Source organism: Sinohyriopsis cumingii, chromosome 2, assembly GCF_028554795.1.
Source record: "Sinohyriopsis cumingii isolate HCF-2022 chromosome 2, ASM2855479v2, whole genome shotgun sequence".
Lineage (NCBI taxonomy): Eukaryota > Metazoa > Mollusca > Bivalvia > Unionida > Unionidae > Sinohyriopsis > Sinohyriopsis cumingii.
Genome location: NC_142962.1, coordinates 80,423,023 through 80,442,235, shown reverse-complemented (window position 1 = coordinate 80,442,235; position 19,213 = coordinate 80,423,023). Strand labels below are relative to the sequence as shown.

Here is a 19,213-nt window from a genome sequence, read left to right as displayed (position 1 = left end):
GTACATGATGAGACCATTGTTTCCTGTATACACAAGTACATGATGAGACCATTGTTTCATGTATACACAAGTACATGATGAGACCATTGTTTCCTGTATACACAAGTACATGATCGGACCTTTGTTCTTGTATATACAGCTTGAAAGGCATCACATATCTTTGTTGACAGGAGAAAACTTGAAGAATCTATGAATAGTACCAATTTTTTGGATGAACAAGAAATCATTTTGAACAGGAAATTAATACAAATTGCATGCAATTAAAAAAACAATAAAAAGACAAGTGGGATTACTAATTAGATTAAATATGGTATGTTGATTTGGCAAGGAATTCAGACATGTGATAGATGGGTGGCTTGGCAGAATTCAAATTCAGATGATAGATTTAATTAGAAAAATTAGTTACAATTTAAGGTTAATGCAAATTTAGAGAAGCTAGACAGTTGCTGCTGTATTGATAATTAAAAAATACCTTACATAATTTTCTTATATTTATTTCAGGTGAATACATTTGAAGCAGAAAAGACAGGTCTTCAAAAAGAATTAGCAACATTGACATCAAAACTTGTGGATGCCAAGGCCACCATTTGTGAACTGGAGGAGGAAAATGTACTTAATGCTCTTTTCATTATTTATGCTTCATTTTTTGTTTGAAAATCTTCGATAACTAGAAATCAGTGCCATTATCAAATATTTGTTAAAAGTTTGCATCAGTTAGCAGTCATTACATACCTTCACTTCCAGAAGTATAAATACATATCCTGCTACCGTCTTCAGAGATTTTTCTCGTGTATGACCTTTCTTTAACCCTTTACCTCATAGAGCATAGTGACAAAGTGCAGCACGCTATAAATAGAACACCTTTTACCTAGTAGACCGCATACACATAGGCCTGCCTGTGAACTGTTAAGCAGTGTAGTGTATGTTACATTTAACAGCAATTTTAACCATTTTACATTTTGGTACACATCTTTTATATGTGGAATAATTTAAGAGTTAAGTCCGATTGTTATAGCTGTGTAATTATTTTTCACGGAAGAATTTTTTATGTGCTTTAAAATCTTGAGAGAACTTGTTCACCATCATGTTAGTGAGGCTGCGTGACCAACCATAGCTGCCATTTCCCATATTCAAAATTTACGTGTTTTTCGTATGCGTCTACATCACTAAGTCATTCGAATTTGATAATTTATAAAAACTAATTGCTGCCTACATCAATATCAGAGCCTTTACCTAAGTTATTGAATCTTTCATAGTTGTGATTCTAATTGTGAAAACTTTGTAAGTACTGAATGAAATCCGCGACCGCCATTTTGGAGAGTGGAGATTACGACCCAGTTACTTTAAATAGCAGATATCGACCAGTGCATAAACAGTGACCACGTGATCTAACGTAATTGTCATTTGCAGAAATGAATGTAGTATCTAATAGGGGGTTTTCCCGAAGGTGGCGATACAAAAACCAGCTCAGAATGGCTGATGTTTACAGCAGGCGTCAAAAGGCGCTTCCATGCAAATGGAGTAAAGGCGTGGCGCTTCCATGCAAATGGAGTAAAGGCGTCAAAAGGCGCTTCCATGCAAATGAAGTAAAGGCGTCAAAAGGCGCTTCCATGTAAATGGAGTTGAGGCGTCCAAAGAGGCTTGCATGAGGTAAAGGGTTAATGATGTTATTTGTTAAAACTGACATTGTCACCCATTTTATACTGTGCTTTAACTAAGTATGGAATGTTTTTTTTATATAGTAATCTCCTGTTTACTAGGAACAGCCAGTCACTGTTCCTTTTTATTAAATTAGGGTTGGATGGTGAATAAAGTTTCACGTATGTGTGAAAATTTATGAAAGAAAAATAAGCTGAGGTGCATATGGGGCAGCATTCGAGCCCCCTACATTTTGTGGAGAATGTACAAAGTAAGGCTGTGCTAGGTCAATTATATGTACACCATTGCTTTCTTTCATTTTACACCTGCATATGTTTTACCGAGATCATTATCAGATCACACCCCGCCTTTTTTTGTGGTTTACAGTAACCTCACAATGTTGTTTCATTGCTATGGGGTGGACAGATAACTAATATATGTGCTACCAAAGTAGAAACTAGGGTATCCCACAACAAATTTGGTAGCCCACAATTTTCAGTAGATAAATATTTTAGTTGGGTGACGAACAATGGTAGCCAAAGAATGCAGAAGTTGGTTAACCTGAGGCCTAATTTTAATGAAACAAATATGTTGGATAACATTTGGCAAAATATTATAACCATATTTGTTTTGTTGAAGAAAGGTAACTCCATGCTAACCAACTTTGGCATTCCTCAGCTACCATCACTTTTCCAACTGCATTGGTAACAACAGGCTTTGGAAAAGTCAACCACATGATTGGGCTTGAATATACTAAAGTCAGAAAAATAGCATTATGGTAAGTTTATTTGAACTGAAGCAATTCAACTCTGTGCAAATATTCTTATAAATTTGGCCCATAATTTTAGGGTTGATTGACTGGTGATCATGCATCATGGCACCACATATTTGAACAGTAAATAATGTTATGGTTTTAGTTGTACATTCTAGAACAGTACTGTTGTACAGTGTTTCATTATAGTTTAGCTTCTCGTGGGTCGGTGTTTCTTTCCTGGGGTTTTCCCGGGTTCTTCCTCCACCATTAATACTGGCTGCCATGTATAGCCTATCATGTGCTGAAAAATGGCGTTAAACCCTACAACAACAACAACAGCATTATAGTTTATACTTACTGTTGTAAGAAAAATGTGACTGGTAGTGCCACAAGCTTTAGAATTTTTCAGTAACTAGTACAAAAACAGTTTGATAGTCCCAGGCATATGTTTTTCTGATTTAATAAATCAAAAGTGTTTTTGATTCATATTATGAAGTTGTAGAATCATTTTGTGACAAGAAGCCTAAAGAAAGCGAGTGTTTTAAAAACTTCTTTTGGAATCAAATTAATGATCTACTTTGATTGCTTTAATTTAAAACAACAGATCAGAATGATAACAATTTTGGAGAAATTCAAAATTTCATGGTGCTTGGTGGCTTTACAAGTAACCAGCAGAGATCAAATAAAGACTGTTTGCCAATGTAACAGTGAAGTTCATGGGAAAATGGTGAACCTTACAATAGGAAATATATGAATTTTGCATTTAATGCTAAAAATATTTAATATTTAATAATAATGCTTTTAGTTTGTAAATATTAGTGTGTTCATTTTAAATATGTTTAGATACAATAAATTTGGTTTCCAATAATGATAACTAAAGTAGGGACAGAAATTATCATAAATCCATGATAATCAGTCTCTCAGGAACAGCTATGAAATTTTTAATTCTTGTTATCAGACTTGCATATATATTAAGTTTTACCCCCCTCCTCATGTAATATTGCAATATTTAGCTTTTAGGATATCCACCTGTCTGCCTGTCTATAAACATTGTTTCCAGAGCACAGTTCTCAGACCATTAAAGATATTTCAGCCAAACATTGAAATGTGTATAAAGTAAGTTGTGTAGGTGCCCTATTCATAGTTTGAATTTCCTGCATTCATTATATGGGGAGATAGGATACAGAATTTGATGTCATAAATTTATGTTGCAGCTCAAAGTTTTCCAAAAATGTCATGGTTATTATAAATTGCTCGTGGTACTTTTTTTTTAAATACCAGATTTTCATAAGAAATAGAGTTAGTTCCTCATACAGGGTCCATAGAGGTACCTTTAAAACTTTGAAAAGCCTTGAAAAATGAATTTGTCCTTCAAGGTCTTGAAAACACCTTGAAAATTAAAAAATTTGTCTGGGTACCTTGAAAAGCCTTGATTTTATTGAAACCTAAAGGAGTTAATAAATAGTTTCATTTTGCAGATTTAAATATAAAAATAGAGAGAGAGAGAAAAACGATCTCTCACTAAGTTTGTCCCAGAATGGAAATTTCCACAACTGGCCACTGCGCATTTGTACGTTTTGAACTTCCGGATGTAGCCGTGGTTTAAATTTGAATCATGTGTAAGCTTTGAAATGCCTGGCTGTCAGTTCCAATTTCATTGGCTAGACAAGGAAAATGTAAAGTTTGGATAATGAGATCTTTCGCAAACAGCTTTTGCAAAATGCAAATTATGCCAGATGGCTATTGATTTGTGCACAATGGGAGAGAGTGCTCTACGGTTACATGCAGCTGGAATGAAAAACCTAGCTCTCATAAATTACATAATTGTGGCTAATACAGCAAAAGAAGAAGAAGCCTTAATCATGAAATTGTTTTGATGAAACAGGTATGTCTGCGAACACGGAGCTTCAAGTTTTAAAAAAGAAACTGTGTGTAGTCTTATTTATAAAATTTGTTTGATCTGGATCCTTTTTTGGGGGGGATTGAGCTGAAATAGGACAGACAATAATTGCAATGAGCAAGATAAATCAAAAATATAGAATACAGCTAAGCTGAGAGAAATATTAATATATCTTATATGAAATAGTTTAAAATATCAATATGGTGTTTTTAAATAAGCGATAACAAAAAACATATTTTTGTTACTTTTTTTGTTTTATGGGGTGGGTTGGGGTATAAATAACAAGGCCTAAGCACAGGAGCCCACATTAATTTAGATTTTTTTCTCCCATGAATTTAATATTCATAGGTGGGTTTCAGACGGGTTTACAGCTAGGCTTCACTTCAAAAATTATATTGTTATTCTGATCTTATTTTCATAGTTGGAATTAATGAAAGGGGGTCCTGTAAAGTCTTCCCATGACAGGCTACTGTTGAAACGGTTTTTTCTATCATTAAAGAGTGTGAAGATGTAAATATGAAGGAAAGGACTGGTTGCAAGGAGAGTGAGTATTGACTTTGTAAGAAATGCTGGTGTAATTTGCCAAATTGATATAACACCAAAAATGCTTATAAACAAATGTAGGCAGTGCTTACAGTAGGTACAGCATGTACTTGGATGAACAGAGGAAAAACCTTGAGCAAGAGAAAAGAGAACAAAAAGGAAAGCACTGGATGAGGAAATAGCAGAGGCAACCACTGAAAAAGACATTGGCAACTGCTACTGATAAATATGTATTGAAAGCAGAGACCCGTAGGAAAATTTAAATTATCACGACATCAGATAGTTTGAGGACAAGTGTTAACTACAAAATCATTGAACTTGGAGTTCTTGAAACACAGTTTGATGACAATCTACAAGAACTGAAAAATTAACTCTAAAATATTTTGGACTTTGTAAAATAGTTTAGTGTTATTAGAGTCAGATCAACATTGTTCAGTGACTGTACATTATTCTAATGCCCTGATGTAGGATGTTTAGTATTAATGGGAATGACATCAGTAATAATACTCTTGACTTCATCTTTTTTAAAACAAAATTGCAAGAAATGTTCCTCACATGAAATAATAATAAGTAGTAACTTGTGTTTACATGCAACTTAATTTATGAATCCTTTAAAATTAATGTAATATTGCACCTTGAAAAACATGATTTTGAACCTTTATAAACCTGGAAATCTTAAGACATGCTTCTAACTGTGCTCATAGGTATAATTTCAAAAATTAACTTTTAATTAAGCAAATGATTCATGTAAGACATGATTGGTATCTTTGTCCTTCATTTTAGCAATATCAATGAAAATATCCAACCGATGTTGACATCGTGTGATAATGGAGACATCAAAGAACCAGTCTTATTTAACATGTTCAACATTACAATTAGTACCTGAAAACTGTAGTCATTCATTAGTTGGAGATGTAGTGAGACACCTTTTCCTTTTTCACAAATAGTTATGAGACCTGTTTAATAGAGGACTCTCCAATCAAATAATCATTAACTTTAAAGATTTAAGTTGACAGAACTTTTATCATTCTTGTTTTGCAGTTAAATTGGGTTAATATTTTTAATTTTGTTAATTGAAGTTTTCTTGTCCTTTATCACATCCATGGTATGATTTATACACTACCTGATGTAGGTAATTTTAGCTATTTTCTAAATGGTGCCAATATATCAGAAGATTCTGAAACCTAACATCCTGACACCATACAGATCTTAAAAATTTGGAAAGGAGGTATCAGAAATTCTGTTGATGATTTTTTTTTTACATCTTGTATCTGGATTTGGCCATTGTGGGTATGTGAGAAAGCTTGCCAGTAGCTTCTCGTGGGTTGGTGGTTCTTTTTGGGGTTTTCCCAGGTTCTTCCTCCACCATTAATACTGGCCGCCATATATAGCCTATCGTGTGCTCAAAAATGGTGTTAAACCCCACAACAACAACAACAACAACAACAACATCTTGTATCAGGAATTAAGAATGAAGTCAACATATGTTCTTTTCTCAAAAGGTCAAACATGGTTGGAAATGCATAAGATTTCCATAAAAGTTGTCTTATTATGAAACAACATTTGTGACATGGATATTGCATCTCAGACATGGTGAAAAATAAGATGATTTTTTAAAAATTATTTATTTTATTCTGAGAATATCTACATACATATATGTGTGTAGTTACACATTCATTCATTGTCCTCAGTTTTCGGGAAACAAAATGGGAGAAGGATGGATCAGTATGCTGAACAAAACCTAAAGTTTTTCATTACTTTGTGAGCAATAGAGCAGTAGTTTCATTTACTGTTTGTAGCCATGATTCACTGTTTCTAAATTTGACAAATTAAAAAAGTGTTTTGTAAGGGAAAAAAATTATATTCTTATTGATAAGATACGTGTTTCATTTATTTCATGCCAAAATTTTAGTAAATGAGGCATGTACCTGAGAGTTTAATTGGCATACAGGATAGTTTCAAAGTAATGCCCTACTAGGGTAATGGCTTACCGGTATATATAAAAACTAGTTTACTAATGTCAGGTGTAACAAGAAAAATATCTTTTTAATTCTAAAATCAGCATCTGATGGATCCCCAATGATGCAAAGTACACTGCCATGCCACATAACACCAAAACCGAAAAACCAAAATTACTTGGAACAAATTTTAAAAATATAACAGTATTTCCTGAAATTCACTTAGTGCTCTAAATAATGAGAGTCATCTAGAGTTGTCCTGCTTATGCAGAGACTTCTACAGAAGGTAGTATATGGACCATCAGTCAATTTTGATACTATTTCTACAGTACCGTACTGTCTAGCACACTTTGTCTCAGTGGTAACATACAAAATACTGAATGTGATCAACTGTATGTATAAAAAGACTGCTCTATGCAGTTTGCTCAGCATGTGTACCAGGTTTGATGCTCTGCTAATTAGGCAATCTTGACCCCCCACCCCACCCCAAATGAAGTTGGGTGTCCCTAAGTCTAAAAGGGGTGGCATGCGTCTCATGTAAATTGAATTTAGAAACATTACTTTTGGCATTTTTCATAAGGTCTCAGCTTCGCTGCAAAAAATATAGCTGTACAAACCTGAATGGACAAAGGCAATCATTGCACGAGACTTGTGCAGATAATGTTTAGGTCACAATGCCTTGTCTGCTTTAGCTATTATGAATGGATTGTGTTATCCTATGTGCCGCTATCCATCATCGGAATGCTATGGCTATACGTGACTTTAGGGTATCATACACATATATGTTTCCATTTATATTTGAGCAGCATCCGTGATGCAAAAGAGTGAGAGAAGCTATATGAATGACCCTGACTAAAAAATATGTTGGTGATAAACATTTTGGGGCATATCTTTAGTACTTGGCTAGTGTTCATTTACTGCATTTTGAATGTTCTGTACATATTTTTGTTTGTTTGCATATTTCATCTTGATTTGTATATGTGTGTATGTATGTACATGTTTGAGTAGGCACACACAAACTGAAATTTTGTCAGTTGTGGGTAACATTGTCAGCCATAATGCTTCATGATTTCAGATTAATGGATAAATTAATAGCCAATTGCCAGCTTGAAATCAGGTGTAAATTATATTTACCTCAAGTATGCCGCTCCATTGAGAAAAAAAACTGACCAGATGCTCAACAGCTCAATGTCATGTCTTAGTGTTGTGTGTCCCTACATGCTTGAGTGTGTATAAATTCTTATGATGAATGGATTCTCATTCAGTGTACAAGAAAAGCATTTTTTTCTGACATATATCCCATTTTCTTTGTTTCATCATCAGATTGAACATTAAACAGTTGGTGTACTTTAAAGGCTTGTCTTTGTATGTTTAATTTTTTTGGGTGTTTTTTTTATTCTTTTTTAAGCATGTAGATGTTTCTTTCTTTTACCTCAAGAGTTTTTTCATCTAGTGCACTTGACATAATAGGTTCTTTTTACTTCTGTACATCAGAGCAAGGATATTTGTTTTTAGAGTATTTGAGACCCTGATTTTTTTATGACTTCTATTTGGTTAAGTGACAGTAATGATGATGAAATAATGGTGGAATGAGAGTGGGTGGGGTACACACTGGAACAATTACATTTATCTGTATGCTGTTTTATTTTTATTTTCCTTCCTTTCATTATGGAGGTCCATATCATATAAAATAAGAAACTGGTGCCTGTCCACTCAGTGTCTTCACCGTGAATATTTCAAAATTGATCCCTCGATCTGTAACAAAACCATGCTATACAGAAAACACAAGTGCTCCATGTGCCATATGCCTTACAGCTAATGTAACAAAACCATACATACTATACAGAAAACACAAGTGCTCCATGTGCCGTATGCCTTACAGCTAATGTATACTATCTCATAAAAATTCAAAAAAAGTTCCAAATTTGTGATCTTTGATCATATAAGGAATAATTTATCAAATCGGTAATAAAATAAGGTATAGTTTAAGCTTTTACTAACCAATACCTATACAAGACTGCTTTGGTCGCTGATCTGAATATTTGGTTTTGATTCCTAATTATTCACTGCAGCGACTTTAGGATATTTCTACTACAGAAAAGATGTGTGTGGCAGTTGTGTGTTTATTTATGGTAAACAAATATACAAATTGTTATTCTTTGGCAATCAAGTGAACATTTTGATACACTTAATCACTGTTAAACATAAACATAAGTTTAACTGAAAATGAAAATAGGTTTCAGAGGTAATTGACTGAATCTTTAAAATAAATATATACATCATTTAGACAATTTTTCAAAACAAAACGACATATTCCTACATACTGTTCTGACTTAATGCATATTGTATGCAAGTGCAGAAATTTAGATGTACTATCTCTTTTGGCAGGCAGCTTCATAGGACATGTTAGCGTTACTGTCTAGAATCCACAAAAATAGTTTCCACAACAGAGGAGAAAGCCAGTGGCTTTTTAATAGTCGATTTTCTTCATTAAAAGTGATCCCGGATAAGAATTAAATACATATTTTGGGTAGAGAAAGTGGCCACTTTTATCTTTATGAGTTTCACATAAATCTGACTGGGGGCCAAAGTTGGCACTTATCGAACCTTGGTCTTGAATGGATATATGATCCAATTTCACTTAGAACTGTGTACTGCAGTTGATTTGTAGGGGCATGTATGTTGTATTGACACACATCTGGGTGTTCCACAAAATGTTCCAAATCCATATTTTGGAACATGCACGCCTTGAAATTCATTTGAGAAAATGGAATTAACAATCATTTTTTCAAACATGTTTTGCTGTGCTTTTTGTACATATCATTTGACATGAAAATAGCAAAATGCAAGTTGCAATTATTTGATTTTCAAACTTTTTGCAGGAACGCTACAGAATAGATTGTAACTTAGCTGTGCAGCTTCTACAGTGCAAGCCCTCAAACTTTGTTGCTCATAAACTGTCAGCGGTAAGTTACCTCTTCCGGGTAAGCCCTCAAACTTTGATGCTCATAAACTGTCAGTGGTAAGTTACCTCTTCAGGGTAAGCCATCTAATGTTGTTGCTCATAAACTGTCAGCGGTAAGTTACCTCTTCAGGGTAAGCCCTCTAACGTTGTTGCTCATAAACTGTCAGCGGTAAGTTACCTCTTCAGGGTGAGCTCTCTGACGTCGTTGCTCATAAACTGTCAGTGGTAAGTTAGTTACCTCTTCAGTGAAAGCGCTCTAACATATGTTGCTCATAAACTATCATTGCTAAGTTATTTGTTTTAGTTTGAACAGATTTCAACCTCTCCAAAGCCTTTGGCATACTTCCTGTTCTGCTGGTAATAAATATATTTTACCTTTGGACCTTACTCTATTTCAGTCATTCCAGAATGGGATTTGTTTACCTGAGTTGTTAGAGGAGCCGATTTCCACTTATGCTCACATGTCTGATGGTAGTCACAAAGTGTGCTGATGAAATGTGTCAAGATTTTTATTTGGAAAAATTTACCAATCTCTACACAAAATGCAAAAACCACAGTTGTGTTAATTTATGTAACAACAATCTTGTTTTTGTTGATTTAAGGTATATTGATGGTGTTTTTACTTAAACAAAGCCCACAAAAAACTTGTTTTACATGTCATTAGTGCAGCAGATATTTGTAGCAGTAAAACTAAAATTTATGTTATAACATTTTACTGATCATTATTGCAAGCCACAGGGAAAAATTGTTCATCATGCATGTCTGCCTTAAGATTTCCTTGTTTCTGCTTCAGATATGTTCTCCAATCACAATAGCATTAGGGATGTGAGTTTGTGACCACCAGAATCCAGCCCTACCAAAAAGATGAAAATTCATCTTTCTGTCTGTATTGTATAGTCGTAGGTCAAAAACCCATGCCCACTATCTCCCTTTGCTGCACTAGTTTTTTTTTAGCTTAGCTGTCATACAGTCAACATGGGACAAAAAACGTCCAGTTTATCCATGCCATTATTGATGTAATTTTGAGCATCCATCCAGAACTTTGGATATATCTTGTGTATACGTTATTTTTGAAATTTTTCCAATATTGTCGGGAATTTGTTAGTTTTTCAGACTTTGTCTTTTAAACTACATGGTACAACATGCTATCATTGATGTTTGTAACTATGTTGTTATTCATGGTTTTATGCACACTGCTGATTGTTTGCTCACCCAGATAGTAACTGTTGTTGTTTTAATGACAGTTTGACATGCTTCATTGTTAATATATATATTGTTTTGTTTTATGTTGTTGTTTGAGTGAATCATATCAGTGATGTGTAAAAATGCTAAGAGTTCAAGGCCATGGAGGTCATGCATGATTGGTGCCTTGGTTGTGCACAATGTACTTTGTCAATATCATGCAATGTGTGCTCAGTATGGAATGCAGTTAGAAGACAACCAAATTCAAAGAAAAGAGCAAAATGATGACTCAGTTATTTAACTCTCTTATTCCTTCAGTTAATTATGATACAGTGGGAGAATGTATCTCAATTTTTTGGAGCAGCCGAGGGGTCATACCATGCCATGGCTACATCCAATTTTACAATGATGGGGATCTTAGTGATAGATTCGTTTGTCTTACCAGACCTATGTCTTCATGCCTCTTAATTAGGAAGATCTTAATAATCGATTTGTCTGTCCTTTTGTGTCTACATACAATTACAGTGATCTTAGTGATAGATCCATCCATCTCATCAGGTGTATGGCTACACAAGCATATAAAGATGGAGATTTTAGTGATGATCTATTTGTCAAAGGCCAATCCATCCTGCCACATGAGAGGGATGATAGGCAAGCAAAGGAAAAGGAATCTTCTATATATGATGGGATCAATTCCAATCCCAATCTAATGCCAGAAGGCAACAAACTAACCAGTTTAGGTTCTCCAGGCCTCTTAACGCCTGATGCTGACCTGCCAACCCCACCAATCGCACACCCACCCACAGACTTGGTATGGAAAAAAATACAGAAGTTGTGAGGTCAGACATGCAAGATTATTCTGATAGCCCTACTCAGATTGGACAAGACTGGGCCAATGAATTACTTGATCTAGCAATAGATCTGCGTGGGAGAGTCCAGCCAATCCAAATCTTCTCAAACAACCATGGTCACAGGTGTTCACCTCTGCCTGGATTGTCTTCTCCTTCGTGACTGGCTCTTGTCAGGACAGTCCTGCGAGAAAAGAAATTTAGAACTTGCCTTCATAGTACCTCAGGACACTGTTGGTATGTGTTGTCCATCTTTGGGCCTCAGTTTTCAAGAGATGTCTTTTCACTTACCCTCAAGCCTCCACCACCCAAGAAACTCTCCTTAGTGACATCTTAGAAGTAACTGGATCTGACTAACATGTGGTGCAAGTGTAGTGGGTTGCTATCCTTGACATTCTTCTCTAACTACTTCACAGGTAGCACAGGAGATGCTGATTTCACAACGGTTATTCATTTAATTCATAAAGGACGAAAACTGGCACTCAAGTTTCCACTTTATTAGATCTTACTTAATTAGGGAAGCACTACCCAATCCCATCTGAGTTCTGTTCTCCTCTTCTTCTACATCACTGACACTTTGGGACTGCTTACATCATCAATTACAAGTTCCATATGTTTTCTCTTGCAAATGCCTCCTGGTTTCCATTGGATACCCATGAGTTGATTTGTAACATTGTGACCATAAGATTAATGTTGCATAAAATATATATGACAGTATTCAGTAGGCAGAAAACAGCTTTTATGCTCCGACCACAAATCTCACTGGAAAAATATGGTAGCATGTTTATAGAATGGTCCACTTCTTAACATAGGGGAAAGCAACATACTATGACCATGGCCATAATAGCAGCTATGAACTAATAACAGGTGGAATGAGATGCAATACTCTCTACCTCCACCTATAGGACTTGTGGTACTAATTCAGTTCCCATAGTAAACCTATGCAAACACCCCATGATATTAAAAATTCAATAACTTAAAATTTCTGAGTGCTCATGATCAGACCTATATTTATCAGTATAGATGAAACCTGGATGTCAATTTCTGTTTAGTGGAAACGAAATGAGCGTGGCATTTTCTGAACCTGCATGTGTTTGAAACGTGTTTTCAATTCCGCACAAAAGAGTCCGGTGCTAATTTTAGTAATTAGTGCTTCAAACTCAAGGCTGTTAAAGGACTGAAATTCCATCATAAAACAATATCTCAATTTGTTTTCACTTACAGCTAGGATAAGCTCTCAAAAGATTCTTTTTCCTAAAACATAACTTACATTATTAACCAATCATGGCCAGCCAAACCTCTATTTTATGTTCACACATTTCCAGGCTAGTTCTCATTTTTCCATCTAATTAGTACTGTATGTCCTTTAAAGACCTCCTAAGCTACACTTGCAACCTTCACCAGCTATTCTCCTCTGAATGATCAGGATGATGGACTTCACAACAAGCCACCATCCCTCACAGTCTGGGCTTCAGTGAGAGGGATTTGCAAGGCAACCAACAAAAGTTGCAGGGATGTCCTTAAAATGCATGCCACTGAAAAAAAGTCCTTCTGAATTTACAACCATCAAAAACCACAATTCTCCATAAGTGGAAGAGTCAAAAGTTAGGTTGATCATTTTCACGATTATTCCATGAGACCTTCCCTGTCTCAAATGGCATACATACAGAACCTCCCCTTATCATAGGCTCCAGTATAGAGAATGCTCCAATCTTTAGTTGTTGAATGGGGAAGATTTGCCATGACTACTTTATACCTGACAGTAGTTTCTTGGGGACTCGGTATTATGTACAGTGCACCTACTAAGCCTTTGGTTAGAGTTCTTTCATATTACAATGCAGTACTTATAACATTGTCGTAAACCTAAGCACATCCAGTCAGCTCTGGTATGCTCTTGGTTTCGCAATGGAATGCAACAACAGGTTCAAGTGCCATCCATTGTGGAGGCTATGCAATCAATGTACACTTGCAAGATGTGTGATTTCACATCCCCGTTCAAACAGTTACCTAAAGTTCTGTGATTCGCCTACAACAGGTTACAAAGCAGCAGACAGTTATATTTTGGAGCAAGACATGATTTCATGTGTCAGCCTCCTTTCATTTTCAGTCTCCTTGTCAACAAGGACATATCAGACCTCATACCCTTTCAAGATTTGGTCAACTAGCCCTGGAATCATTGTTCAATTAATTAATATTTCCCCTATGAATGAGAATAGAATTCATGCCATAGTAGGTTCCATTTCCATATGGGGTAAGCAATCTGCTAGAGATTTCCATCGACTGGTTAATTTTGCTCAATGGGTAGTGGACATCTTAGTCTTTGGTTGCCTTATTGGTCTCCCATAACAATGATTATGTGGTCCAACCGGAGACTGAACCTTTGACTTTTGGACCAACTCTTACAATCGGCAACATTGCGAGGTTGAATCTCTAAGGCAGGGAAACCATTTTGGACTCATGTTGGAGATACCTTTGCAAGCACAACTCTAGCAATCTCGATTGCTACAACTGTGAACACACAGCACCGGGGGAGCAGGTCTCATACTATTTTGGAATGCCATAGGAGTGTGACTCCCTCAGTATCATTATTTACATTTCAGTTTCCTCAAGATGGAAACCAAAGCGGGAAAAGTATTCAGACCTTTGTTGTCTTGTTTGTGATTTTCCAAGTAGTGTCCACAGTAACAATCCAGATTTAAGTTTGACATATCCTAGCTGGCTATTGTATTGGCAGACTTATTGTTCTGCAAGAAAGATTATTACAAATGGCATGTCTCTTCATCCATCAGTTTTCACTCAACAGATGTTTGATCAGATTGACCTATGGTAGTTCTATTGGTGACAGAGTGGGATGCTAGAAACCCCAGCCTTTGTCTCACCAGTCCAGGGCCTAAATGCTTGGATAATTGATGCTCTTTCAGTAGATTGGAATGGCTAAATGTATACACTTCTCCAATACCTCAATTTCTGAATGTGATACAGGAATCAGTACAATCAGAGTGTCCTCTCATCCTTATTACTCCACTCAGATGAGAAATAATGGACCAACATCATCAGTCTTGCAATAGAAGTGTCAGGAATATCCCATCATCTGCATTAAGCAACCACGATGGGAGGTGTTTCACCGCAAGCCAGTTACTGGACCTGCACATCAGAATCTATTAAATACACCCTTAAGAACAAACAGATCTCACAACAAGTGGTAGAGAATACCCCAAGTGAGATGACCATCCACTTTAGAGGCATATAAAGGCAATGGAATATAATCTCAGTGGAGTGCACAAGAACACTTTATAACAATGTAGGCATCCATACCTCAATACTAGCTTCCTATGGTTCTTCAGTGAGAAACAGTTTGCACCAATAACAACAACCTATCATCCCATGATCACAGACACATATTGGACAAACCAAAAATCTCTCTGCTCTTCTATTCATTTGGATTTCACCTGGTCAGTGACACTGGACTTTTGGCCATGTGGAATTTATCATGGGTATTAACCAGGCTGAACAAAACACCTCAAACTGCTATCAGAGAGCTTAATCAGTTCACCTATCATATAAATCTTGTCTCCTCAATACTTTGGTGATTGGCAGGCAAAATCAACAATACATTTCCTGTTGATGAACCTTTGTAAATGTAGTTCTGACAAGACCTTTCAGTGTTTGCTCATGAAGCTCCCTGCTTTCATTGCCAAGAACAGGCTTCCATTCATGTGTAATCAGATATTGGTAATAATTCCTTTCTATAATGGACACTTCATCTCAAGGTCATCTACAACGCCCAGTGCAAGCTCTAAAATTGGTATTTCAGGAATATAGAGCCATTACTTCAAGGGAGATCACACCTCAATTTGGGGAGTAACAATATATAAAAATGGACACTTTCATTCAGAATAAAGTGGGATATATTTTCTGCATATTGGGGTAAACCCACACCAATAAATTTGCTTTGCATATTGGCTCACAAAGTTTGGAGAGTCACCATAAGCAATGCATATGAGTGAAACTGTTCTCTAACTATAATTATCCATGCCTTGGAATGGAGATCCAAGTACCCTTCTCCAGTTTTATCAGAGATCATTCACCCTCAAAGGCTAAGTTACCATTCGACATCAAAATGCAGCTTCTTGACCTCCACTGGATTTGAGGGAGGGAAAAGTTTTCCTTTTGAAGTCACTCTCCAAAAGATGGAGTCTTTTTCAAGTTGGTTTTTCTAGAAGCTGTCTCACATACCTTAAGGGAGCTTAGATCGTCTTTACAGGGTAAGGGGAATTATCTCCCTCCACCTCTTACTTATTCTCCTAAAGTATTACGATTGGGTAAAGTATTTTGAAGAACAATCCAATTTTTTTCAGGTCAGATATGTTTCTTCAATAATACTTAACCAATCATAATACACATACAACTTCCAGGCCTCCAAAATGCATTCCTTCTACTCCAGTATTAAATGACAAATTTACTGGATTTGGTGCCAATCCCAGTATCAAGGGGAGATTACTCTAACTGCTACCTCGGTGGGTAGATAACTTTTATCCAAGGTGAGTGGATAACTTTTAGCATTTTAGGTAAAGTTTTAGCCAGGGAGGGCTGAATTTGTGACATAGTAGTAGTTCTTCTAACATATTATGATTGGGAAAGTATTATCAAAGAAACATATTTTACCTAACAAAAATGTTATCTCAGAGATTTAGCTTTTTAAACAGATATATATGGGGTCGCAACTCATGTGACCATAGGCTGTAGTTAGGAGAGCAAATTGTTGTTCACATAGGAAATCCAGCTTTTAATTCCTTGAAGGATACTCAACATAGTGAAAAAACATGACATAACAGTTGTGTAATAACAAAATTAACATTGTATCACAAATTTTAAAGTGATGCAATTTTATTTTTGACCAAAAGAAATATGTTGCTTTCTTAGATGTAATTGAATGCTTTATTTTTATTTACAGCTTCCTTTTGATCTTCAGGAGAGAGTCAAAAGTCAAATGACTCATCAGCAAATCATTAGTATGGAAGAACCTCCTGTTGTCAAAGAAACCAAACTGATACGTGTTCCCATGCCAACCTTTCCTCCAACTGCCATGGTTTATTCAGTAAACAGTAACGAGGACAAGAATGGTGAAAACTCTCAGAATGTGCAGACTGTACCAATGACCTTGATAGCAAAAGTACTGACTCAGCCAAATCCAAAACGCAAGGCACATAGAACTTATGTTTGTTCAAAGTGTCGACGGGATGTTATATTTGCAGATAAGGAAGTGCAAGCAAATATTCTGAAAGAAGCTGAAGGAAATAGTGATCCCACAGTTCCAAGAGTTCATAGATCATTTGGACATACCAGATCTGGCTCTTCCAATGAAACAGAAATTTAAATTTGGAACTTTAATTTTGTTTTATTTGTGTACAGAAACTGTGCTGTTGTGATAATTATTTTTTGCTTGGTGCAATCTCCTTTGTTTGCAAAATTTTACAAAGATTTAGCAAACTGTTTATATTGTTCTATGGATCTTGTTAAGTGCTTTGGGTTTACTGTGTAATTTTATACATTTCCTTTTATGGGATTATGGCGTTAATATGGTGCGTTAATGAAATGGTACTTTATTGAGGGCAGTTCAATGTTAACCTTATATCGGACAGTCTGGTAAACCTGACAGTAGATCATTTTATTCAGAGATAGATAAAAGTTGAGTTACATTTAAAGTTGGAGGTCATTTTGAATAAAGTTAAATTATGCTAAATTAAGTGTTCATTGGAATTCATAAGAGATATTCTAAATGCATAAAATATGCATAATTTAATATTATTTCAAAGTAAACATAAACGTGCACAACATGCCAATAATTCTACATTATTTCAGCATGTAATTAATGAAATTTCCCCCAATGGCATTAAAGCATTATTGAGGACAGATGCATGAATGTTATTCATAAATTTTATCATGCAAGTGTAAGGAGGTTAGACTGATGCCAGTTTAGAACCAACAGAACATAGAATATGTAGAAGTAACAGAACCGTTTTGAAATTAAATGATGATTGGTTGAAATTATGTTCGCTATTGTTATATGATGGTTTAGAATAAATTAAGAAGAGGATAATGTCTCAAACCTAAGCTGTTTTTCGATATGAAGATTCTTCAAATCCTGTAACCTAAACTGTTTTTTGATATGAAGGTTCTTCAAATCCTGTAACCTAAACTGTTTTTCTGTATGAAGATTCTTCAAATCCTGTAACCAAGAATGTTTTTCTGTATGAAGCTTCCTCATTTGCATTTTGGTAATATATTTATAAGAGTGGTGCCACCATCAATCTTTCCACAGACCTTATTTTGTTGGTATATTGAATACCACAGACACATTTTTGGAGGCTGGGTATAGTTTTGATGCTGTCATTGATGAAAGCAGTGGATGAGGATCCTGATTTTCATTCTTTCTAATTCAGACTGTTCATCACTGGTTGGGTTATGATATCCATCCTCTAGCTGAGTTATGTATGGATCTTGATCACCTAGATAGTTTTTTTTTGTCTTCTTTTATAATGAAATGTAAGACCAGTTGGTTATGGACAGGACCAATAGTATTTTCAGGTTACTGGTTCTGTGGGCTTGCAGGATTTTTTGGCAAGTTTCACTCTTTCTGCATCACAAGGTTGACACAGAAGAATGTGATGTATTGAGCCTGCTTCCTAAGATGGCATCCAGCATCAATTGCAATCGTAGAGGGGATGGCATAATCTTCCCCCTCCATCCAAAGTTAGGCGTACAATGCTGACAGCGACTAACATCATCAGATATTCAGAATTAAGGGGCTGCATAGTTGCTGCTTCCAAATTTGTCCCAAACATTGCTAGACCTACAAATGTTTTGACTCTTACAGGAGGCAATGAAGCAGTTACTAAATTCAGGACAGTTTCTCCCTCCTTCCTTCACAATACATAGATAATTTGGATCTCATGAGGGAGTGTTCCCCATTTTTAGGCAGCCCAGTAGGCACGGGTACCCTCGTATATACGAGCATGGGTTTTAGGCCTATGAGTCTGAGCACGTTTTTTTTTAAATTGGATCTTGACGATCCATTTTAAAATCCTTTCATACCATATGAAGGCCTTCCAGCTGCCCATCAGCTGTCTACCTGGAAGGTCAAGGCATCATTAGACCTGAAGATAAGGAGGAAATTCCTCCTTCTGTCTCCTGCTACATTTGTTAAAAACGAAATTTTATACCATCTGCCAGAAAATTATGTGACCCAGGGAATTTTTAAGTGTTTTTCTTGGAAAGTCAACTGCTAGTGACATTTTCATTCTGCTAGTGTAGGATGCAACAGCAATAGTTTTGACCTCAATCAGATTTCAGGAGATGACAGTTTTCTCATTACAGGAGGTAGTTTAATAAAAGGGACTAACCACCCTGACTGCCCATAGACAG

At 35.9% G+C, this 19,213-nt stretch overlaps 1 protein-coding gene across 2 annotated transcripts in view; it reads left to right on the top strand.

Annotated features, from left to right (window-relative positions):
* The window catches only part of LOC149805265 (brain-enriched guanylate kinase-associated protein-like), a 42,851-nt gene extending 25,320 nt beyond the window's left edge, over positions 1 to 17,531 (top strand). For both annotated transcript variants that reach the window (XM_089948937.1, XM_089948945.1), the window contains exons 6-8: positions 502 to 609; positions 9,676 to 9,759; positions 16,743 to 17,531. In XM_089948937.1, the coding sequence (XP_089805063.1) occupies positions 502 to 609; positions 9,676 to 9,759; positions 16,743 to 17,165 (615 nt within the window). In that variant the 3' untranslated portion in view covers positions 17,166 to 17,531. The remainder of the gene's footprint in view (positions 1 to 501; positions 610 to 9,675; positions 9,760 to 16,742) is intronic.
* Positions 17,532 to 19,213: the final 1,682 nt, after the last annotated feature.